A 24504-nucleotide genomic window follows, 5' to 3' on the forward strand; every position below is an offset into this window, starting at 1 on the left:
CGGAAGAGTGAAGTTCTGACAACTCCTTGGAAATTCAAAGTTGCCAAGCAACTTGCAAGTGCACTAAGCTACTTGGTAAGAAGGCATCTTGAGAAAAGCACTGCCTATAGCTGCTGCAACCTAACGCTACAGAGATTTCCTGTGCATCAGTAACTAATGAGTTTCCCTTCTCAGGTAGTGGGTGGTACAGTGATACTCTTTTTGTATTCATTGTGTTGCTTTAAATAAGGAGAAAGACTCTCAGAGCAGGTGATGAGCTCCTTTTGTGTCAGCGGGCCACACAGGCTATGTGCTTGCGTTTGCCACCGCTTCCATTCTGTGCCTTTCTTGCACATGTGCTCCTGATGAAAAAGGAATATAACGTTGGTCTTTTTTCCAAAATGCATCAGCTCTACAAATACAGATACTTAAGTATGAACAGCATGTTTCCCTCTTCCTCCTTTCCCTGTTTTTCTGTAGGATAATTTCTTCCAAGCTGTATTTTTGGATTTCAACTTGGAGTATTTTAGTGATCCCCTATGCTGTAGTATATTAAAGCACTTGCAGAGCATTGCTAGCTCACTACACTCACTGCTCTTTTCTTCCCTCACTGTAGGAGGATAAGGATTTGGTACATGGAAATGTGTGTACTAAAAACATCCTGCTGGCAAGAGAGGGAATTGACACGGAATATGGTCCTTTCATAAAGCTGAGCGACCCCGGAATACCCATAACTGTGCTGTCCAGACAAGGTATGGCAGGGGAATCGGGTTTCTCTCTTCAGTGTGATGGGGAAGGGGAAAGGAAGAAATATCGTTTATACCAGCTAGAACTGGCTCTAGAATAGAAGTAATCAGCTTCTATGAGGCTGAAAACTACATGGAAGTAAAGGAGTGTTGCTGATGGTGGGTCCTTGTTGTATTCATTTCTCTTAAAAAGTCGTGTTAAGTCTAGCGAGATAATATAGAAGGAATGTTAGTTTCTGGATGGCTCAAGGCACAAGCTTGTAAAAGCCACAGAAACACCCTTCTGAGAACAGGGATTTGAGAATCAAGATTTCCCTGAAACTAGACAAATACTGCAGCTTTAGTTTATTTTAGTTAAGCGGCTGTTGAACAAGAATAATTCAGTTAGAAGGGTGGTTTTTTAGTCCTTTGATATTAACTCCAAAATGCTTTGATTCTGTTTTATCTAAGAATGCGTTGAGCGAATCCCCTGGATTGCACCCGAATGTGTTGAAGACTCCAAAAATTTAAGCGTTGCAGCAGATAAGTGGAGTTTCGGTACAACACTGTGGGAAATCTGCTATAATGGAGAAATACCACTGAAAGACAAGACATTGGCAGAGGTAAAACTATGTTACATACTTTACCTTGACATCTCAGATACATCCTCCTCGGCACTTCATTTTCCATACCCAATTTGAGCTGCTTTTAACTTACGGGAAAACCAACTCAGATGGACCTGATAAAGGGCTGATCCATCTAAATTGCTACAGGTTGCAGCAGGAATTTTTGTCCTTACTACAAAAATTGCTTTTTATTCTTTATTATTATTATATTACTGCTTCAACCTGACTTTCAGCTTTTCAAAACTCAGCATAGAAACAATTAAACAGAACTTCTGATGCTCTCACGCCTGTGCTTTTCTAACCCTTTTGTCCAGTTATAAACTGACTGAGGTTCTGCTTAAAAGCAGCAAGGTTCTTCTGTTCTCGCTTGTTTCTTTTGGACGTTGGTTGAGAACTAGTCTCTTGTGGGAGACCGTTATTGCTCACTCTGAAATCTAAAACCAAATTAAATAAATCTTGTTCTGCCTCACTGCTGGCAGTTTGTGTTCATCACTGCCGCGGTCCCTCGGCATATGTTCCAAACGTGCTTTCTTCTCTCTTGAAGTTCCGCTGTGTTGGGAAGGCGATGGAGCGAGGCAGCTGCTGCTCGTCTGAAGGAAATGACTGAGTACTTGAGTCACTGCCCGAGTTGTTCTAACAGGAGGTAGCCGAAAGGAACTTGCTGCCCTGGCTACAGTGCGCTTCCTGCACGTGGCAGACAGCCCGGGTAGTTCTGCAGAGCTTAGAAAATGGACAAGCCCACCCTCATCCCATCTGCCCCGAGGCTGGTACCTTCCCCGGGGTTGTGAAGAGCAGCCAGTATTGCCTCGTTTCCTTGGCGAGAACTTCCCCTCGGCCCTTTGTCCTGGTGCATAAGTAACACGGCGAGCCTGGCACCTGGCAGAAAAATAACCCCTTCCAGGTGAAATCTTTAGCACGTTTTAGAAACTTCATGTGTTGCTCCACACTACGCCAGATTCAGCACAATAATAATTCTCTACGGGCCCGAGATGATTTAGAGTTACTGCTGAAAAGGAGGATTTCTTGGCAAGGTTAAGAAAAAGTTCGTGAGTTAAGGATGTAAGGGTCACATCTTCTGATGTAGGGCATGGGTTTATTAAGTTAAAAGCCAAATTCATGCAGGAGTTTCCATTTGCACCTTACAGAAGGAGAGGTTCTACGAGGGACATTTTGTGTTGGCGACACCATCGTGCAAGGAACTAGCTGACCTGATGAAACAGTGCATGAACTACGACCCCCATCAGAGACCCTTCTTCAGAGCAATCATGAGAGACATCAACAAACTGGAGGAACAAAGTAAGGCCTGGTTTTGCCCTCAGCTGGAGGGAGGGACGAGGAAGGCTGGTTTATTTGGCTAAGTTGGACACTTTCAGTAGCGTTCTTGCGTGTGTACTGTTGTACGGACAGGAGCATGTCCTGTCCCTTTCTGTAGATGAGTGCAAACAGGATGCGTGTGTTTTATTTATACTGAATGCATGGATTGCGTTGTGTTGGTGTTACTGCCATTTCATTCAACGGTCCATATTTTATACAACAGCTTAAGTTAGTTTCATGACAATTTTGGGCTCCATGAGATTTCCATGGGACTCTCTTGACCAAATCAGTGCATTAACGCAGATAACTCTGGTTCCTGGTTCATCTTATCTTGAAATTACTGCAGAATGACTAACAGACAGTCTCTCGGTCAAGGGCAAAACTTGATGTCCCATACCTAGTAATAAATAATCATAGAAGCTGAGTAACTACTACGGGGTGGGAAGTATACCGAGAGAAAACTGAATCAGAGTCTAGAAGGAGACCCAGTGAGCAACTCCCAGTGTGAGGGAGGAAGATCAGCAAGTGACAGAGTGGCATGTACGAAGGAAGGAATTCCCTGTCAAGAAGTAGGCAGGATTTAAATAAGAGAAGTTGTGACAGAGGGATAGAAACACGCCAACAGCAGTAGACTGGAAGTGAGCGAGGATGCCTGGAAGTGTCAAGACCACGGTGTCCTTGCTGTCTGACCTGGGGCTTTTTTTCCACTCCCAGATCCCGATATCGTCTCAGAGAAGAAACCCGTTACAGAGGTTGATCCCACGCTCTTTGAAAAACGATTCCTGAAAAGAATCCGTGATTTAGGAGAGGTAAGAGCAATGTCAGATACAGAACACAGATAAGCGTTCCTGTGTGTGTATACACAGCTGTCTGCGTGCGCTTTCTGTGTCACAGCAGGAAGATGTGAATCGTAAATGCCTAAAATAGTGTGTCAGGGACACTACAGTTAGTGTTTTGTTAAATAATGCTGTCTTTTCTTTTGCAATTAGGGCCACTTTGGCAAGGTTGAACTCTGCAGATACGACCCAGAAGGTGACAACACAGGGGAGCAAGTGGCAGTTAAATCGCTAAAGCCGGAGAGTGGAGGGAATCACATCGCCGATCTCAAGAAGGAAATAGAAATCTTGAGGAATCTTTATCATGAAAACATTGTCAAATATAAGGGAATTTGCACAGAAGACGGTAAATCTTCATGTAGAATATTAAAAGTACACTCTAAAAGGATAAGGGGTTTCCTTTAAAAATGAAGCACTTTAAAGAGCAAAATGGTCTTAGTTCAGTCCTACAGGTTTAGATCTCTTTCTTCATGGAAGAAGCAGCGATATATCTCTGAAGTCCACCTCCTGCCCATTTTTGTGCTTGGCTAACTTGGATGTCAGCACTGTGGTTGACGTTCTCACCAAATCCATCAAAAGAAATGAGCACTTGGGCAGGCTGGTGGTGGTTGTTCCAGGAGGGAGCTGACCCTTGCAGCCAGGTCGTGGCCCCCTAAACCCAGAGGTCATTATTAGGAGCATGTTATTATTCATAGAAAAAAACTCGATTGTCTTCTATTTTTGCATTTGCAATAGCGACCTTTCTGAGCCAGTATTTAAGACCTTTAAGTTCAGTAACTGCTGCCTGGAATAGATTCTCTTCTGGATTGGTTCAGTGACTGATAACGGGAGTTAGCCCATAGTCCGGCCGTGGCCACACGATGTTATTGCAAATGCTACCAGTGCTGGGGGCTTGTACGAAAATGATTGGTGTCGATGACATGAGGTCACGTGTCTGCAAATGAAACACACGCTCTGTTTTCAGGAGGAAGCGGGATTAAACTCATCATGGAATTTCTTCCTTCTGGGAGCCTAAAGGAGTATCTCCCACGGAACAAGAACAAAATCAATCTCAAACAACTTCTCAGATACGCAGTTCAGATCTGCAAGGTGAGCCTGGCACCAGACCCTTCCTGCAACTCTTCTGTTTGATTAGTTTGAGATTTCATTTAATGAGGGGGGAAGAGGGGCTTGCTTGATGAACAGAACCGTTCTCCTTGCTTTTTCCCCAAGGACCTGAACCCTAAAGCAAGGTCTCTCCCATGCTTCAGGTGCTACTGGCGCAAAGATCAGCAAGGGAATAATTACCAGGTTCCCTTGCATGGAAGTTTACAATAAGAAGTTGTTCCTACTGCAGAATTTGAAGTATTAGGAGGGAGGACAGCATTTAGAAAGGGGGTGTTGGCAAGAGGGAAGGAGCAACGTGCAAGTTTAAAGCGAGGAGTAGATGTGAGTGGAGTGTCAGAAAAGGACCCGGGGAAGTGCCAACAGACGGAGAACCTGGCGTGGGAAACCTGGATAGAGTATTACCATGTGAACGAGGGAGCATTTGAAGGGGAAGTTGGAGAAAAACGGTGATTTAAGTATTGGAGAAACTAGCATCAAAGGCTTTCTTCTCTCTTAGGGAATGAACTATTTGGGCTCCTGTCAGTATGTGCACCGCGACTTAGCAGCAAGAAACGTCCTTGTTGAAAGCGAGAACAGAGTGAAGATTGGAGATTTTGGTCTCACCAAAGCAATCGAGACTGATAAGGAGTACTACACTGTGAAAGACGACCTCGACAGCCCTGTTTTTTGGTAGTAACTTATGACTCATTTTCTTTAACCAGACTGTGCAGTGGAATAACGTGTCTGTTCCCATAGACTTACGCTTTTAAGCATCGTAAAGATTTTTTCCTGTTTTTATAAGAGGCCTAAAAAAAGATACAACAGCAGAGCAAGGAAAAGACACCTGGTAGACTACATTTATCTACTCTTGTGCTGTTTATTTCTTCCTGCAGTTAATGATCCATTTTCCCACGGTCTTTGGGTTTGATTTTGCTCTCCTTTAGTTTCGCAGTGACTTGCTGTGTAACAGTTGTACCTGATTTACTGCTTCTGCAGCATCCCGGGCCCTGTGGGCACGTGAATTTGTATGAGGGAACTCTACAGCAGAACGTGCCTGTTCAGTTTGCTTACTTTTAAACGCGTACGGGTTGTGTGTGTACGAGTAGGTCTGTGCGGCTCTGAATAAAGTTTAAGGCTGTGACGTTGTGCCCACAGGTATGCTCCGGAATGTTTGCTTCAGAGTAAATTTTATATCGCCTCGGATGTCTGGTCGTTTGGGGTGACGCTGTACGAACTGCTGACCTACTGTGATTCGGAGTCCAGTCCCATGGCAGTAAGTGGCTGTGAAAGAGATTTGCTGCTAAAGCTGCTTAAATCAGATATTTTTTTTAAATAATAAAAGAAAAATATTATTTTTGGAAACAAGAATCTCTGTCTTAGGAAAACAACCCTCGTGGTCTTTCACTAAAGACCTCTGTAAGTTGTGGTGACTGCATGTCCTGGCGAGGAAACTCTTATTTATAAATGTCACTGTCTGTGTTCTAATGGGAGTAGATGGTGCACGGTATCTCTACGTAAGTATCTACTGTTCATTTTTATTGTGAGATTGAAATGTCATCTTAATGTGCGGTTGAAATGGCCTGGGTTTGTGCAGGGCAAGAGGATGTGCCACTGACTCCCACTCTTTTTCACAGGAGTTCTTGAAAATGATCGGCCCCACGCAGGGACAGATGACGGTAGCACGGCTGGTGCGTGTCTTGCAAGAAGAAAAGCGTTTGCCACGTCCACCCAACTGCCCAGAGGAGGTAATGATGCACCTGCACTTTATAGTGGCGCCACCCTTTGACACTGGATTAGCAGCAAACGCACCACACAGTGATGGTTGAGTAGGTCTGGCTAATCTGGGCAGGAAAGCCTTCGGGTATGCTATTAAAAAGGCATTTCCAAGTTTTTTAAGCATTATTTTAAAGTTGTTTTTTTTTTTGACACTGACATTCCCAAGTTCATGACGTCCCTTCAGAGGGGTTCAGACCTTTGCTTTAGCGTCTGGATTGGTGTAAAACTCATTCTGAATCCTTCTGATTTTTTGAAATAGAGAGTTCCTGGGTGCACAGCAACCCAGACCGAGACACGCCTCAGCAGGCTCTCGGTTAGCAGACCCCGAGGCGCAGCCTTACCTCCTCCCCTCCTCCCCTCAGGCATGCGGCAGAGCCAAACTCTGCCCCGGCGCTGAGCTGGAGACCCTCTGCCGGAGCCACAAGCCCCGAGCAGGCTGTGGGGAGGCGAGGGGATGGGTATTTCTCTCCAGATGTGTGGCTCAGCGCGCGGGGCAGGCGGCTGCTGCTGCGAGCTGCAAGGTCAGTGGCATGTGTGGGACCTGAGCCCTGCACTGCGGAGCCGGACAACTCCGCATGGGAAGGCCGGAGGTGCCTGGCCCCCAGCCAACTGGGAAACCAGTACAGTAATTACCAAGAGGTACGCAGTAGTGGTTTTGGGGAAACACACCTGAAGCGGTGAAGCTGCTGCATTGTTTTAAGCTGTCTACAGTCTACACTACTTCTGCATCAACTGTTTGCACTGTCAGACAAACATACACCTCTGTTTAAGGAAAAAAACCCACTGGTAACGGACACTTGCTAATTCTGATCAAAATCTGCGGCACATTTCTATCAGCGTTCTTCATTTCATAATTAGTGAGAATCTGCTCCATTGTATTTACTGGAAAAACAAATGAAATGTTTCAAACGTCCTTTAAGAATCTCTCGGTTTCTGTTGTTAGGTGGACCAGCTGATGAGGAAGTGCTGGATATTCAAGCATGATGAACGGACAACCTTTCACAACCTCATTCAAGGATTTGAAACAATTATGAGTAAAATGTAATTGGTTGGTTTTTTTATACTGTCAGTATGCTAAATGTGTGTCAAAATACAAATGCCCAAGACTTTTCGTTTTTTTAACTACTGTAATTTGTACTCTGACTGTGCTAATGTGTTTAAAGGATTCTTTTTCCAACAGTTTTCCTTTTTAATTTTAGTCAACAGTTGGATCAAATGAATTAAAGGGTATGGCAGAAACAATAGCTTCAACTCCTTTTGCTGCTGTTCTTGCAAGGCAGTTTTATCTTTACCCAATTACAGTCTTGCCACAATTTGAACTACCCTGATGAATGCAAGAGCGGTGTCAAAAAATGCTGCAGTTCTCCGTGCGATCTGTAGCATTTAAAAGAAAGTCTGCTGCGCACGCTTATTCCTTGAGCAACTAAATTGGTGGACATGAGAGGACTTCATACAGTAATTTAATAACTTTTGTGGGGTTTTGAGGTTTTAAGAAGTTTGGCTGACAGCTATCCTTCGCATGCACTTAAATTTTAGTAACAAAAAAACCAACTCTGGCATAATAATCCAGAGAAGACAAAATAATCAGCTCATCTTAACCAGTCTGCAGGGCTGAGCTCTTACCTGTTTTTGAAAGAAAAAAAAAAAAAAGAAAATAAAAAAAAATAAATTGCTTGACTGTCGTGGTCAACCAACCAACCAAAAAAAGCATAGATCAGCACACAGCAATATGCATTTCATTGAGAAACCCAGTTTCTGGATAAATAGATTTGTTTTTCCTAACTCAGCCCTCCCCTCCCACATCGCCCGTTTCTACCCGCTGGAGCTCCCACTGTTGATGGAGCTGTTAAGTGTGCCAACACAATGCTCTTCAGCTTCTACTGCCAGTGAGCTACAGCGCGGTGGAATGTGCGTAGGAAGCCAATTACACACTTTGGGTATAGGAAAGAAAATGAATCCATGTACAGTACCTGGGGAGCGCTCCCCTAACGAAGAATTATCTAAAGGCGAGGACTGAGCAATGGGGGCAGCGTCCCCAGAAGAGGAGGAGGACACCTTAATTCATTTCAGCAGTTCTGTTACATTGCTGATTTGGCCTAAGGTGATGATTCTTTAAATAACAGCATTGACCTTGACTTAATTTGACTCGGAGACTCAAACCATGCACTGGTGCAGTGGTCATTACGCGAAGGGAAGGCCAGTGGGGCCAGACTGGGACCAGGGAGGTTTTCTTGCCAGGACCAGCTTTAAGCATTTAGAATGTGAGTCAAGGGAGGGCGCTCCACTCTTGTTTTGTAAACCTGTCAGGCCTCGACAAACAGTGGTTTAACTGGAAACCTTTGGCTGACCCCTGACCTAGAACTTGGTCTAATGTCCCTAAACCTAATGTCCTTTGAGGAGCTACGCGGTTTGGGCAATGACAGAATGGTGTCTTTCAATATATATCTATATATATAAAATTGTAATTATGAGCGGCAATGAGGTCAGATTTATTTTTACAGTATTACCTGTTTTTTTCTTTATGTCACGTATGAACATGATTCAAATCTGCAAGCACTTTGTTACTCTTTATACAAATTAATAAAGATGTTTTTTTTCTCCACATGCGTATATTTTTAATCGTAAATGAAATGAGAAAGATTATTAAATGTAGCTTCCATAGGGATGGTGATTAGAACATGCTATCTTCAAAACAACCTTTTCCCTTTAAAGATAGTCCAGAGATGGTTTTCTCCCACAGAAATCCACTTTAAATGTGTACCAACACTTTTATTTTCATCGAAAAGCATAGTAAGTTGAGAAAGTTGCATATACAAACCATTTGAACAAAAAATTACAAGTGAATTTATCAATACATACATGTAGAATCCCAGAAAAGCTCCTACAACCTGTGCTGCAGTTTGGCGGTGGGAAGCGGTTGCTGCCTGTAGGCACAGCGCGTACCGGCTGTACAGCCCAGCCCCGGAGGGAGGAGGGGGCTCCGGTGGGGGGGGTTAAGCTTTGAAAATATGTATCCTGGTCACATCACAAAGCTTGAGAGGCAGAGTTTAAGCCTTTTTAAAAAAAAAAAAAAAAAACACAACAAAAAACAAACAGTATTGTCAAATGGCTTCGGTATTATAGCAAGACCTGGGTTCTGGCCTCACGGCTCGGTGAATTCGGGCCAAATGAGTTTGCGGGAGGATTCCAAGGCAGCGCCCACCCCCCTCTCCGGCACAGAGGGCTGACGCATGATTTATCTGCCACAAACATAGACTTCAAAAAGGAACAATTTCTAAGTCTTCAGCTAGAAGGATTAACAGCAGAAAGGAAAGACTCCAGCCAGAATTGCTTAATGAGTAAGCTAAAAAGACCAAGTCTTTTTTTTTTTTAAACAAAAAAAGAAAAACACAACCAGACAAAGCTGGGAAGCAGCGTCCGTGTGGTACCACCCGCTCAGCCCCAGGCCCCGGTGGAGCAGAGGCAGCGGCAGTTCCCGGGTTGGGGTGTGAGTTTGTCTCCTACACCTGGAAGAGGTGAGTCTCTTGTCCTTCTCGTGAGGATGCTCTTGTGCAAAAGGTAATACATAAGAAAGCGTGAAAGCAGGAGCCAGGCTGCTCCTCTGCTCTACCAGGCTTTGGAGTGCAGCAAATTCCAAAAGTTAAGATGCTTGGAAAAAAAAGAAATAATACAGTGACGAGGAGGAAGGCAGGATTAAAGACACCATCCACGGAGCATGTCCCTATTGCTCCTGCTCCAACTCTGAATCATTCAGATTCAGAAGAAGTCAGAAAAAGCGCAACAGGCAGTTGATTTCCTCCACTTTCGGCTCTCTTTACCAAGGCCCCACCACCTGCAGGTGCTGCCGCAGCCCCACCTTACGGACACGCGCGCCCGGCAGAAGGGCGACGGTGCTCTGCCACATGCACCGGTTTTAACAGAGGCATTCACAAACTGCAACTTACTTATTCCAAGGAAAAGCTGCGGCTTCTTGGCCTAAAAGCAGATAAAGGTTATTTCATTGTCCAAGTATCACCTCTCCAAATCGAACTGAATATTGCAAGGCAGCACACAATATAGCATCTTGCTTTTAACAAACATTTATTGAAAAACATCACAGAGGCTCTGGTAATACATTTGGTATATCTCCATTCCAGGATTAAGAGAAATATTAAAAATATAAAGGCTGTAAATGCAGAACTCTTAATCCTGGAAAAAGTAAGATTGAAAAAAACCCACATTCTGAGTTAAAAAAATAAGAAAAAAATTACTATCAAGACTTCATCTTTTAACTTCCTCAGTCTGAGGACTAGAGAAAGGATCAGCGTTCCCTCCTCGGTATTTTTATTGCTTTCGGCTGGTAAACTACCAAAACTCACCCAGTTACTTTGCTTTGTCAGCTTCAGCCCACCGTTACTGTCAGTGGCAGGCGACAAAGGAAACCCCATCCCATCCTTCCAGAAGGCAAGTCAGGCGCCCCCGAGATGGGTAACCGCCTGGCAATACGTACCGGTTCCTTGGCAAATTTGCCCGTTACAGGGGGTTGTTCCTCTCGGGATACTTACAGCCCCCACAGAAAGAAGAAGTATTTGTCTGAAGTTAAGGCAGCAATAAATAGCAGAGGTACGAAAAGCCTGCCTTCGCGCCCAAAGGCAGGAGTGGTTAGTTAGGGCTCAATAAACGCGCTTTTTTTTTAGAGAGGATTCTGCGTAACGTACTGCGGAGCCCTGAGTCTGCTGGCCGAGGTACTCCATGGGGCCGGGTTCCGGGGAGGAAATGAGGTACGAAGAGCCTCGCTTCTCGCTTCTCGTTGGAGCCACCTAAGGACAAGAAGAAAACAAGTGACACATGATCCAGCGCAAACGGTGTCAATAAATAAAGCTTGGGAATTACCAAGGACCAGGAGCCAGTAACCGACTCCAAAGGCCCGACTCCTTCAGCTTTAAGGTCCGGCTATACACAGCTCATGAGTCAGTGTTTGTGCCCTTTCCCTAAAAAAAACCCAAACCTGATCGTAAATGCATCGGTGCCCCACCATCCATACGGTTTTGTGAGGGCAAAGGGCTGGCTGTGCCCGGTGGCCCTGCTCCACGGCACACGTTTAAAAAGCAGTTGTGTAATGGCCATGCTATTACCCCGCGGTGCCACAGCAGCTCCAGCCATCTCATCCTTTAAGGTAAGGCACCAGTGCATCTTTCTCTTTTCTCTTGGAGAGCTGAATGGGTTAAACCATCCTGGCACAGCTATGATGGCAAGACAGATGTTGAAGGACTTGGTTTCCAGCTGTGCCAAAGCGGGTTGGTGTTGCGGATTATGGCTAACCATCTGCTGCTTGCAGGCATGACTTTACACGTGGTATCGACGGGAAGGAGAGAGCAGTAACCACTCTCTTCATCAAAACTTCAGTTTAACGAACATGCTTCACTCTGACACACAGAAAGTCCTGAGGGGCCCCGAGTGGAGTTTCTGGTGAGGGCAGAGGGTGACCTAAGGCTGCCCCACCACCAACGGCCCCTCGGGGTACACAAGGCTCAGGTCAGTTCCTCTCTGGGATCCATCAGAGCAGGACCTCGCAATCTCCGTGGAGCACCACAGGCTGTACGTACACATTACAGCCCACCACCCGAATCAATGAGTCTTGATCACCCTCTCTTTTCCCCAATGTCTCATTAATTAAACAGTGCCCTTGTTCTAAAAGGCTGAAGTATCTGCCCTGTAACAACCACCTGAACCTGATCTCACCACCTCCTGCTCAACCACACCACTCCATGCCCTGGGTTAAGCCTGGCTCCTGGATCAGAAGATTCGGGGGGGTTGGTTCACACTGGAGTGAGTATTTTAGGAACTTTAACATGTTTCACAAACCAGGGCACTAATTCCTTAACTCAACCAAAAGCACAGCTGTGCTGACTGAATGTCCCTGAGCCCAACGCTTCCCAGCAGAAGTGCCCCATGCTAATTCACGGTCACAACTCAAACGACCCTCTGCTAAGTCCAATTTCATGTTACTGTGCACTTGTCATTAAATAGGGAATTGCTTGAGGGAAGACTTTTAGTTCCCCCCTCCCTTCTCTCTCCTGCTCTTCTAACAGCCGTGGGGATGTCACACGTGTACTGGCTCGCGTGGCAGAGTGCAGCATCTCCACCCATACAAATCCCCACCCATGCTCCTCCTGAACCTCTGAAATGCAGCCAACAGAAGCAGGAGACAAATCAGTTGCAGGGTTAAAGTGAGCACAGACGCACAAGCACACACTCTCAACCGATACAGAGCCTCTTGGGGACCAGTCTGGGTGCCCTCTTCACTGAGATTTATCTTTTGATTCCAGGAATGAGAAAAGTACCTCCTCGTGGAGGCAAACCGTACTTCTGTTTAGTTTACGCCACGGGACCGACCGCTCTCGTTCTGCCTTTTATGGCATCTGGCATTAAGAGAGACTTCTGAGCGAGCTGTTCAACATCACCTCCACATACAAGCTCTCCTCCTTACACCGGAGATCAACTGAAAGGTATTAGTTAGCTCAAACCCCAGACTATCACCTTCTCTTGTTACAATTTCACTCGTTTCCAGTCGTATCAGAGCAGTTAGTTGTGTGTTCCTTCTAAATCTCCTCCAAAACCCAGGAATCTCATGCCAAGTCTGAGACGCGAGTTTCTGCATGCCAGAACATCATGTGCTGAATCCTGCTGCTACCTCTGCGCGGCCGAGGGATTTAATGCCATGATGGAGGAGAGCTGCGCGGAGGCTGGGCCACAGAGCTCCCCCAGATGTGGCTCCTCTCGGCATGCCCGGACAACCGTGCAAAGGGCCAGGAGCTGCGCTGGAGGCTGGAGAGCCAGCTCGGCGTCCCTCCAGCAGCGCTCGGAGAGATTATCATCACGCCTATGGCTGCACGGCTGGGGCTGGACTCACAAAGGCAGCAGCTCGTTACGCTGATGGGGATACTTCCCCGCAGCCGCTCCAAAACAGATGACAATCTGGATTTTAAGGTCTCTCCCATCCATAAAAACAGCAGCAATGTGACCTACCTAAGGGATGAGGGTATAAATTCCTGAGGCCTTCTAAGGCACTCGGGAAATAAGAATACCTGTGCTCAGACAGAGCAAAGCTTTCATCCCCACCAGCCTCCTGTTTGTCCAGACTCCAACCTCCTTTAAGATGGTCCTCACAGCTTCCATAGCATTTCCCCATCCCTCCCGCATCTTTACTGATGAAAACTAAGTGTCTACTGGGTGCAACAGACAAAGGAAGCTTTGCTCAATGAGTCTGGCTGAACTAGGCTGCAACTGATGTCCGTTACATATTTCAAATGAAAGCCATTTTAGAATGATTTTCCTCCCAGGATCCACTTAACAGTACTACAAAGTGGCGGCTGGAGGTAACTCAGATGCTGCCGTGACTTGCGAACTCCACTTCAGAGGTTTTACTGCAGTGGCACTCACTGCAAAACATCTGCAAGTCAGGCAAAAAAAAGCCCCATGTAAAACCAGTGTGAACATCCTCCTCCTCCTTCACCCTCACAGACACCATCTTTCCAAGAAGTTTGCTCACAAATGTCCAGCATGTCATTGCCCGTGGGATTTGGTGGTTTGCGGGCAGTGAGGAGCACTGATCTCCAGCATGCTGGAGGGCTCCGAGGGAGCCTGGCGCTGGCACGCCCTGCCCGACCGCTGCTTTTATTTATCACATTCACCAGGAACCGCATGGGATCCTGAGCAACTCAGGATCCTGAGGAGCACGGGTGCAGTGGAAAACTCTGCCTTGGGTTGTCGTGGGTCCACAGTCCACTCGGTGGCAGCATAAGACAAATAAGAAGCACTTCCACCAGCAGCTGGCTGGGGCTGCATCTGCAACCACTCTGCTTGGTCTCTCCTCTCACCTTATTTAATGTTTTTTGTGGAGGAAGCTGCAAGCTGCCAGGCTGGTAAGATCCCTGGGCTCCACTGTAAAGTGTAGGCAGGACCTGCAAACAGGTACTGTAGTCTGGGTAAGATCCAGCTGTAGATTCCTAAATGCAGAACGGGATCCACGATAAACCAGAAGTTGAAAGAAAATAGGTTTAATAATTCATTTTTACTTGATATAGTACTGAGCACTCAGCAGATGTGAAAGTGTCCAAGTTACACTCAGTTGCTAAAAGGAGTGTATAATCCACAGCAGCTCAGGCATGCAGCAAAGTGTAGGATCTGGGGGATGGCTTACTTTACACAATTCCTATTAAAAAAAAAAAAAGTGTGCTTCTCATTGGTCACAGAAACCTCGGGCTGTATAATGCCTGGGTGAGAAACAACGTTATGGTGTGCTGTTTCTTGGTAGGAGGTGTTTTAATACACCCCTGAACTTTACAGGTAGGTTCAGATTGTGCGATTTTAGAGAGGGGAATATTCATGGCAGATATAATCAAAAGTGTGAGTATGAATCCTGGAGAGTATTGCGCAGGGATGTCCTGCAGAAGGTGACCATGCAGTGCCATTCGTCCCACGCCCTCCAGCCCCTTAATTCCTGCGGTACCGACAGCAGCAGCCACTATCAACAAACAAAGCAGGTGTCCAGACTCCAAAAGCACCCTGACAGCTGATGGGAGAAACAGCCAATGGAGACACGAAGCAAATAAAATTATTTCTCACCTCAGAGGCTTCATTTTCAAATTCATCGACTCTTGCCTGGGCAGAGTTATATGCCTGAGCATAATGCTGATACCACTGCTGAACAGCCTCCTATAGAGGAGGAAAAAATCTCTTCCCATTAGCTGTCTACTAAGATCACTTTCAATGAAAACAATTCTTACAGTCTCACAGGACATGAGAATGAATTAAAGTCCAAGCTCTCCAAGAAGCATCAAAACATGTTTCACACCAGTGATAAAAGCTCAAACCAAACATTTAAAACTACATTAAGGGCTTAAAAGCTACACAAGGCACAATGTCATTGCTGTTACATGGAAGGAACAGACAGTACAAATACAGCTGAATGATGACAGGTGGCATCTCTGCCCCTAAGCGACATCATTTGAGTCCTTCATGCTACTCAAGTTAGTACTAATAACACTAATACTACAGTACTATTGATTTTTTTGGATAGTATTTAAGGATTTTAGGAACTATCTCCAGAAGACATCAAAATGAATTTAAAGCCAACAATCAGATTCAAACAAAATATTCAACACTACGTCAGTGCTTACATGAAACACACAACACAGCGGCCCCCGGGACACCTCTGTTGCTTCTCTAACCCACAACTGTCACCAGATCTGATCTGACTAGGAGATGGGTCTGGCCCCCAGCAAAGTTCCCTGCTGCAGCGACCCCATCCCCTCCCACCCCTCCTGGCCAGGCTGAGACCCTCCGAACCACAAACCAAGCCCCGTGCCCACCCGTGTGCCGCGCTCTGTCCTCCAGACCCAACCGACTCCCACAGCAGCCCTGCTCTGCCCCGGGAGTTTTGGAAAAACGCAGATTTCCCTGCCAGCAGCCTCAGAGAAGGGAGCACGGCCTGTTTCTGTCTCCCTGCCGTAGGAAGAGAGATCAGGCGAATCTGGGGAGGAGGAGGTGATGGGGACAGGGCAGGAGAGAGAGAGACATATGGCAGAGCCAGGGTGGTGTCAGCGCAGACCCATGATTTTTATACAGATTACCTGACAGCACTACAATCCAGTTCTTGTATTTGACTTGTATACAGTCATACTTCTACACAGACTGGTGATGGCTAATGAAAATATGAAAATATTTCACAGAATGTCCCAATGTCCGTGAATCTCAGTACTGCTCTCAGTACTACAACAAAACACTCTCCAGACGAGGGGCAGCCCTCCACCTTAACGGCCATGCTCTGGTTATCAAACAGGGCAAACGGTGAAGAAATCCCGTGCGGTGAAACCAGCTGGCAGAGACTGCAAAAATTCCCCAAGCTATACAAGAACTTCTGGTAGACAGAACACACTCTTCTCTGGGATCTAGCCAAAGTTCAAGAACATTTAAAACTTCTTGGGAAAGGAAAGAGAAACTTCATGGTTTTAAAGACAGACAAAAGCCAAGTCAGAAGCTATAAGAAGTAATTTTTTAGCCGACTGCACTGAATTCAGGTTCTCAAGAAGCAATCATTCAATGATACTGCAGCAGGGAATGTATTGAGGCTTTTTTTGACTGGCATTAGGTCTACTTTGTGCTAAATCTATTCCATACGTTGAAAGAGATGAACTGTCAGTGAAGAGGACCTACAAGTTTCAATCTGAAGAAAAGGGTGGCTTTGGTTGTAGGAAAGCCTGGGAACCCCTGAAGAGTGGTACCTGATGTTGGGCAATGCCGTCCAACTGCACGCAGGGCTATCAGACCACGGCTGTACCAAGAAGCGCGTTAAGAGTGCACAGAGAAAAACAATGAGCAGCTCAGGGAGGGATCTCTGAGCAGATCTCTGCCAAAAATCCTGCTACTGGAGCTCTGAGTAACAAACCAGGCTTCGGAAGCAAGCACTGCAAAACAACATACCTGTGTGTATTCCCCATGCTGTTGAGAGTAATTAAAATAATTTTCCATTGCATGTTGTGATGTAGTTCCCTGAGACACAGCAGCATCCACGATGTTGTTCGGAAGTCCGGTCTGCTGCGGTGGACTGGAGGCTTTGCTGGCAATTGCTGTTCACAACATAAAAGAATACACAGTTTGTGTAAGCACGCGGTTTGTATAAACTGCTCAAATTAGGTTGCGCTCTCATTTAGCAATATTCTGGGATTAAACCAGAAATTTGCTACCTCAGATTAGGTTAGGCTCAAAATTAATCAGTCCTACTAATAACTGGAAGGCTTTCTAGAAGTTTGTCTTCATCTTGACTCTGAAAATTTACCCTTCCCAAACAAAATTATGATGTAACCTATCCTCATAGTTAATATTTTAAGACAGACCACAAGATTAAATATAAGTGTTTTAGTCACTGAATTACCTGCCAAACAGAACAACGATTTGCCACACACTGGTCAAGGAAACATGCAACTAAAACCGCTAAGCGTTTGCTTACCTGGAAGACATATACCAGGCAACACACTTGCCAAATTCAAGTAGGGGTTGGTACTGAGACGTATTTCTTTTGGTGGTTCTCCTAGCAGCGAAGTCTGTTTTTTCAAGGGAGTCTGCGAAACAATTGGGCAGGGCAGTTTGCATTATAGTCAAACAACATTTGTCTGAAAGAAGGTAAGTGATTTTGAAAGAAAACTTAGCCCTATGAAATGTAATAGGAAAACTTTTAAAATAAATACCGGGGACAACTATCTGGACACATTGCCTGTATTTTTTTTCTTGCCAAATAATTTTGTAGGAATGTTTCTCTTTAGACTGTAAGTTACTAAATGATATTAAAATGATATTAAAAAACAAACAAAAGAAAACTTTTTACATTTAAGTAAAGGAATAACAATCCCCATAACGACTCCAGATGCAGGGAAAGTACACAGCCAAGACAAAATCAACTCTTTTCACCCAGAGCCACAAGCAAATAAAGGACAAATGAACCCCGGACTGGAAAGATGACACTGTCTGCAATCTGGCATTACAGCACATCTTACTGATCACTCTATTTATAAGCCCGTATTTAAAAGGGGAAAATGTTTATGAGTGGAAATGAAGTGTCAGGACTGACTCACTCCTCCAAACCCCTAGAAGTGTTTCCTATGAGGGACTGAGAAGGGTACACTACCAGCTTACACCCCTTTATGTTAGAAAAAACACCGGAAATAAGGATGAAGTAGCTATAGCAAGTTACACAGCTTGTCTGAAATATGTAGCTCAGAGATGTCAATACAGTATTCTACTCTATCTATTCTGTTCACTTTTGCAAAGCCCGTTAAGGGAAAAAATCCATTATTTTATTGGATTAATTTTATGTTCAGTAAAATAGTATTAATCAACGACTTTTCAAAAAGTGACATCAATTTTTAAACACAAAAAACTGAGAGCTGAAATTCTTCATCTGCATGCAAAAGCAGGCATTTAAGACAGTATGACCGTTCAGTATCAGCACACAGACTGTGGCTGTCTTGTCAAGGAAGTAATTTTTGCGAACTGGGCCTTCTGGCTACTGGTCCAGAAAAGGAAACAATTAAATCAACTACCAGGATTTCAAAAAAGAACTTTTCCTGATAAAAAATATTCATAATAAATGAATTATTTAGTCTTCTAGTGGTTTAATAACATTTCCTTTTAACTAAATGAAATTCTGAAATAAACCACTAGTTTTATATATGTATACACATACACCCTACGTATCTTACCCATGTCTATCTATACATAGGTAAAATCCCACTTCATTACAGTAAAAAGTGATTTAAAAATCAAAAAGTATACTTTCTGAAGTAGGACCAAAGCTATAAAAGCTGTCTAACAAAGGCAGACACCAATACTGTATATAATCTGATCACTTCAGATGCTTTAGAAAATATGTAGGAAAACCACAGATCTGATCTGAATTATGAACATATTTCCCCATAAATGTCGAAGTATTTATGTATATTATTAAAAGAAGCAAATTCTGTTAATGATAGGAAAAAAGTTCTGAAAAAAAAATAGACCATTCTGGTTCAATTTAAATCCCATCCCATCATCCTCCCACCCTCTATTCAAGGAAATAAATATTAAAACTGATACAGACTAAGAATGTGTCAGCTATGGCTAAGAGGCTGTAGATTAAAAGGGGAAAATTCACACACACACACATATATACACCCCCACACACACACCTGGCACCCCAAAGGCCCTACAAACCACCAGAATTGCTCCTGATTAGTCATGAAATTCAACCCCAAGTTTAATTTTCAGTCTTTAAAAGGGACATTGCCCTTGAGATAATTTCATCATCACATACTATGAGGCATACACATGGAAAAAAAACCCTCCAGCATTGTAAAAAGATTCCTTTGTTAATTCATTTGGACCACCAAAGAGCATTATTGTTCTCTCCCTATTATTCATAACTGAAATGACCTTAAAATGTCTCATGAATGATCCTATGATCTAGCAAATTTTGTAGTGAAGAACTTCAACAAGCAGTTGCAGTTAACTCTCAAGCGTGTTAAAATAAAAAGGAGAAAATCCACACACAAGAAAAAAAGAAAATATTTGTATTCAGTGTTGCTTACCCCCAAACTTGTATCAGTACTTTTTAGTTGATTTTGTTGTTTGGCATGTCCAGCCCGCAAAGCTCCCGCAGAAAGATTTGTTAAGGTCTGATGATAAGGCTGTGATCCCGAGACAACCGCTTCGGTAGTTGATTGTTTATCTGGAGCATTATTTTGCCCTGGTATAGCTTGTCCAACAATGTGCTGATTCGGAAAGAATGGCAGCATGCCCATCCCTGCCGCTGCTGCTGTTTGAATTGGAGTCAGATTAGATGCTGCAGTCAACCATAAATGGAGAAACTTTTCTGTTCGACAAGATTTATCAGTACATTTTGTTTGTGGCTTTTACTAAGTGATGAGAAAAACATTTAGAGATCTATTTTACAGCTGTCCCAGAAAACCAGATTCTGATGATAGTTTTTGTTTGCTCCTGGGATGGCAAAAGAATAAATTTATTTAAAGCTAATACAATAGAAGCAAACCCTGACTTTTCTAAACATTCACTATGATAACAAGTTACTTAGTGTTTCCTGTCACTTTCAAAAAACCTGTGGATGACCATCTAAGATGATGGAATAGAGGGGGAAAACCCCACCTCAATTGGCATTATTAAAATTCTTTTTACAAACAAAAGAGCTAGAAAGTATTCTCCAAAATCAAAATCCCGATATTCAGAATAGGTTTCTTCCCCGCCCCGCCCCTGACAAGCTTTTCTTCGCTCCTGGTTACTACCATTAGTCAGACCACGTCTAGAACTTCCTCTCAGTGGAGGAAACAAAAAATATGCACTAAGTTGTATCATAGTTTATCTGAGGGCACCACTGCCACAGAAATTTGCATTCAAAATTGACGTCCGTCACAGACTGGATGTTAAAGCTCTATTGCTTAATGAAAGGAACGCAAAAAACCCATTTGTGGTGCCTCTTCAGCTACTCAGATTTATCTGCTTTGAAACAACAAGCCCCAAAATTAGTCAATAAAAACATATTCCAAGTGTACTAGAAATGGTAGTAACGGAGCAAGCAGAATATTTAACAACCTGCAACTATTCAACCAATGCCACAGTGTACTCTTTCTTCCCTGACAAACAGATGAGAGAAGCTAGGCAACAAGGCAAGATATTTCAAGTTTGTCTGCCGCTTAAACCAGCAGGTTACAGTTGGTCATACAGATATATAACTTGTTACCTTGCTTAACTATATAGCTCCATAATGTGCATTATTGTCCAGCTCTCTGCCTACCTTACTGGACAGTGATAAAGTGCAACATGTTATTGCTTGTGCTACAGTGGGAGAAAGTAAGGTGCATAATTTCAAGCTGAGCATTTCTACTGATTCGGTATGAAATAAAATGTCATTTACACTTAAGAGCTTCTCCACGGGCTCCCATGCCTGAACTCACTGATGGCATTACCCCTATTCCCAGTACTGTCTGAAGTAGCATTGTTGGAGGTTCTCCCAGCAAACCCGGTTTCTATAAGGAAGAATAGAAAACTGTGTAAATGATTCAAATAATCTGTCTGTAGCTATTTCTTACAACTTTCACATTCAGTTAATCTTTTTTAGACATACTAAACTGTTAAATTATACCAGATGAAAAAATGCATTTGTTTTAGCAGTTACGAGAATGTCCAAAGACAAAGTTAAAGCGATGACCTTACACTATTAGCCTGAAGGTTTTCGATCTTCATCAGCTGCTGCTGTGGCAACGGTAGGTGAGCAGGGCTTTGCAGCAGTAAGTTGGATGCACTCCCCAGAATCGAACTCTGTGGAATGAATAAAAGAAGTGTTAGTGGACAGTCATGGAACACAGTACATTCTTCAAACATTTTCACATGATACTGCTGGAAGAAATTTAAATTAGTTGCTGAGTTAATACAGCAAAGGAAAATAACTATTTCCTCCACAGAACTAAATTTTTGCTTCGCTCATTGAAAGTTATTTCAAGTTCTATTAACCTCTGTTCCTCCTAGCGCTTTTTTTCATCTCACAATCACAAGTATGCTTTCTGATGGCTTTTAAAGGATCAAGAGTATACTCCAAATACAGTCCAGACTCCACTGCAGTCCCTGCGTCTAAACCACCAGGGAAAGCTAAATGTGTTTGAAGTCTCTGCAGACAGACTAGATAGGGGAGTTACCTACAGTGCCAGTAAGAGAGATGAGACACAAGGACTTCAGGGAATTATGAGCTGTATGAATAAGGACTTCATTGTTCGTTAACATTTGCATTGTGCCTTTCATTGCAATTCTCATACATAATCTCCGCCAAATATCTACACAGTTTACAGGAGTCGACTGCAACCGGCAGGGACTCTCATCCCTTGCTTTAGAGTTACTAAACAGTACCTTCATTTTCAAAGAGGAATATCCAGATATGTTTTTCCCCCTCTTTTTTTGTGGCAACTATCTACATGAAATTTTATTCCACAACTGTTAAAAAGCTTACAAACCACAGTGCCCACACATTTTCAAGTCTATAAAATACTACTATTTTTCATTCAAAAATTCTGGATTTATTTGTCACCAGAATTAAGCCACTTAATCAACAACTTTGGGGCACCATGTTCAGACTCTGCTACTGGTATACTCAACATTACGTGCTCCAGCTAGCACAGTGGCTTAAAAGAAACCTTCTGTCCACTCTGGATGACAAAACCACATTATGATTCACGCTAGCTGAACCGGCTTGACACTGTCTTTCTGGCAGCAGCTCCTAAGCATGATTTGCCAGGCAAAATATAGGTTGCTCTACAAACCCTTCAGTACAGCAGTGCAAGAATACATAAATGACTGTGTCAAATCACGACAAGTACAGCCTTCCTCTTTTTTTTGAAATCTCCTACAGAGGAAAGATCACCAAAAACCAGGTAAGAAAGATGGAACCTGAAAAGAAGGCAGCTCTCCCAATGCACGGCTCTGCAGATTTCACAGCCTCCTGCAAAGCAACTGACAAATATTTTGAAACCTAGGTTGTATCTCTGTGCGGTACGGTCAAATCCCATAGGGAAAAACTCTCTATGCCTATAATATGGTGGTCTTGACTCAGAAATGTGCAACTTAAAACAAAAACATGCCACATCTAGATTAGTTATGCATCTGCTATTTTAATTGTCTTGGTGATTTTCAGTAGAAATTATCCAGGGCTGTTTATTGTCACCAATACCAGTGGTTGTTCCTTCTAAACTTGGTTAAGTCAACAAAGGAAATGTGTTAGTTCAATTGCAAAACTTTCAGAAATACAAGAGTGGAAAATGTTTGGTTAGAATCTTCAAAAGAAATTCTCTGGGTTAATAAAAATTTAATAAACTGCTAAATGACTGAAGAAAACACATCACTGAGAAAGTCTAAAATGCATTATTTTGTCATGGTAATTGTATCTAAGAGAAATTAAAAGAAGTTGAAAGTCATGCTACCTCTAGAGTTGAAAGATTACTGCATGAATAACCCATTTGTTTGAATTCCCCTCTGTTGAACTTTTTTTTTATCAAATATTTTATAATATTGTGGCATAATCATCCTAAAAATATTGTTTCTTCTCATTATATTACTTTAAAAAACCTTGAATATAGGTTAGCAAAACCAAGCTACGCAGGAAGATGGACCAGTGTGGGACTGAGGAGGTGGGGAGTTAAGCCAAGACGTTCTGTTCCTCTGTCTTGTGACAAAACTGAATTTCAAGACAATAAAAATAGTGACCTGGTTCTCTGGCTTTAGAGAATACTCTGAAGTAAGTCCCTGAATAACAGAAAAATGTGCCTAATAGAAGGAATAGGGATAATCAAATCACTGTCAATAAAATTCAGGCTAATAGACCAGGTTTGGAGCTAATTAAATGACAGGAAGCTCCCTGGAAGAGCATCAGACTTGTAAGTCTCTCTAAAGAGAAAACACTAACTTGTTTGACTGCAGCACTCTTAAGCCAAAAAACATTGGATCATCATCAATCACACTGTTAACTGTGTAAAACATGCCTGTCTCCAGCTGTGATTAGAAAACATTCACATTGCCTTCCAAGGAAGCATAGACTCTCCAAGGCTGAAGAGAGAGCAGCAGTAACTAAATATACCAATTGAAAATGTCATTTAAATCAAAGAAGTACAAGCAAAGAATGATGGGGTTTTTCCATTGTACAGGACAAAAGCAACTCATTTGATGGGGCAAAATTAAGTAGCATTTATTCAAAATGAATATATTCACCTACCAGTTTTTAGCAGGAAAAAAAAAAAGAAAAACTAAATATACTTAACATAAGGACCATTAAGGACTATCTCTGCATTTTAATTTGGTCTTTTTTAAGATCTTTAAGTCTGTGTTTGCCAAAAGAACAGCAGAAATAACAACTAATACTTACGGGGACTTTATTTTTTAAATGGGAATTTCTGAAACATCAGATATAGGAAGTCAAAGTGATTGACTCCAGTCCCTCATAGGCACTTAGGAAAACCCCTGCCATGAATATTAAAGGCAAATTTTGGCTCCTGGCAGAGCTGGAGAAATCTCTGACAGAACCTCAATATAAGACGGAGGCCCGTCAGGCTGCTGGCCAAGCACACTGCTGCAAGGAGGAGTTCTGGTTGTGGGTGCTACGCTACCATAGTCTCATCTCCAATTTCTAGGGCAAACTCATCCCAAATATCATTTATAGTATCTTTCAGAAGTTCTGGTGTCCATCTGGAATTACAGATACTCTGAAAACACTTTAAACAGCTTATAACTTTGGGGGTTTTTTTGACTAAGAAGTAACATCTGCAAATCACTATTTTTTATAGCATATATAGCACGTTTTGGTCCCTGAAAGCTTTATAATGAAGATAACAATGCCAGCTTGTTGGCTTAAATAAGATAAAACAATCAAGTCTCTACAGGAAGTGTGCATGAGCAGCCCTAAGAGAAATGGATGTGCCATGATCCTGGAGCTCTAATTTAAAGACGATTTTTTTTTGTCAGTAATAGTAAGTTGTCTCTATATTGGCAGGTGTTAGCAAATCAAAAGCTCAGTTAAGATAAAATAACTCACTTGTGGATAGTAAGCACAGTCTGCTCCTACATCCCCATAGGCATCTCATAATAGACTGCTTT

General features: G+C 43.2%; 2 protein-coding genes across 2 annotated transcripts in view; one reads left to right on the forward strand and one right to left on the reverse strand.

The window, feature by feature from the left end:
* Window positions 1–7521, forward strand: part of JAK1 (Janus kinase 1) — a 30695-nt gene extending 23174 nt beyond the window's left edge. The window contains 11 exon segments of the mRNA XM_009883971.1: window positions 1–75; window positions 596–731; window positions 1176–1327; window positions 2476–2626; window positions 3359–3453; window positions 3634–3826; window positions 4445–4569; window positions 5084–5256; window positions 5722–5839; window positions 6201–6311; window positions 7286–7521. The exon segment at window positions 1–75 is cut by the window's left edge and continues 24 nt beyond it. Of these exon segments, the coding sequence (XP_009882273.1) occupies window positions 1–75; window positions 596–731; window positions 1176–1327; window positions 2476–2626; window positions 3359–3453; window positions 3634–3826; window positions 4445–4569; window positions 5084–5256; window positions 5722–5839; window positions 6201–6311; window positions 7286–7387 (1431 nt within the window). The 3' untranslated portion in view covers window positions 7388–7521.
* A 3473-nt stretch (window positions 7522–10994) lies between these two features.
* The window catches only part of RAVER2 (ribonucleoprotein, PTB-binding 2), a 46748-nt gene continuing 33238 nt past the window's right edge, over window positions 10995–24504 (reverse strand). Inside the window, exons 7-12 of the mRNA XM_009884006.1 lie at window positions 21085–21189; window positions 20786–20897; window positions 19446–19699; window positions 17333–17444; window positions 16807–16952; window positions 10995–11141 (exon numbers count right to left, since the gene is read on the reverse strand). Coding sequence (XP_009882308.1) covers window positions 10995–11141; window positions 16807–16952; window positions 17333–17444; window positions 19446–19699; window positions 20786–20897; window positions 21085–21189 — 876 coding nt within the window. The remainder of the gene's footprint in view (window positions 11142–16806; window positions 16953–17332; window positions 17445–19445; window positions 19700–20785; window positions 20898–21084; window positions 21190–24504) is intronic.

This window comes from Charadrius vociferus, unplaced genomic scaffold (genome assembly GCF_000708025.1).
Source record: "Charadrius vociferus isolate BGI_N301 unplaced genomic scaffold, ASM70802v2 scaffold423, whole genome shotgun sequence".
Lineage (NCBI taxonomy): Eukaryota > Metazoa > Chordata > Aves > Charadriiformes > Charadriidae > Charadrius > Charadrius vociferus.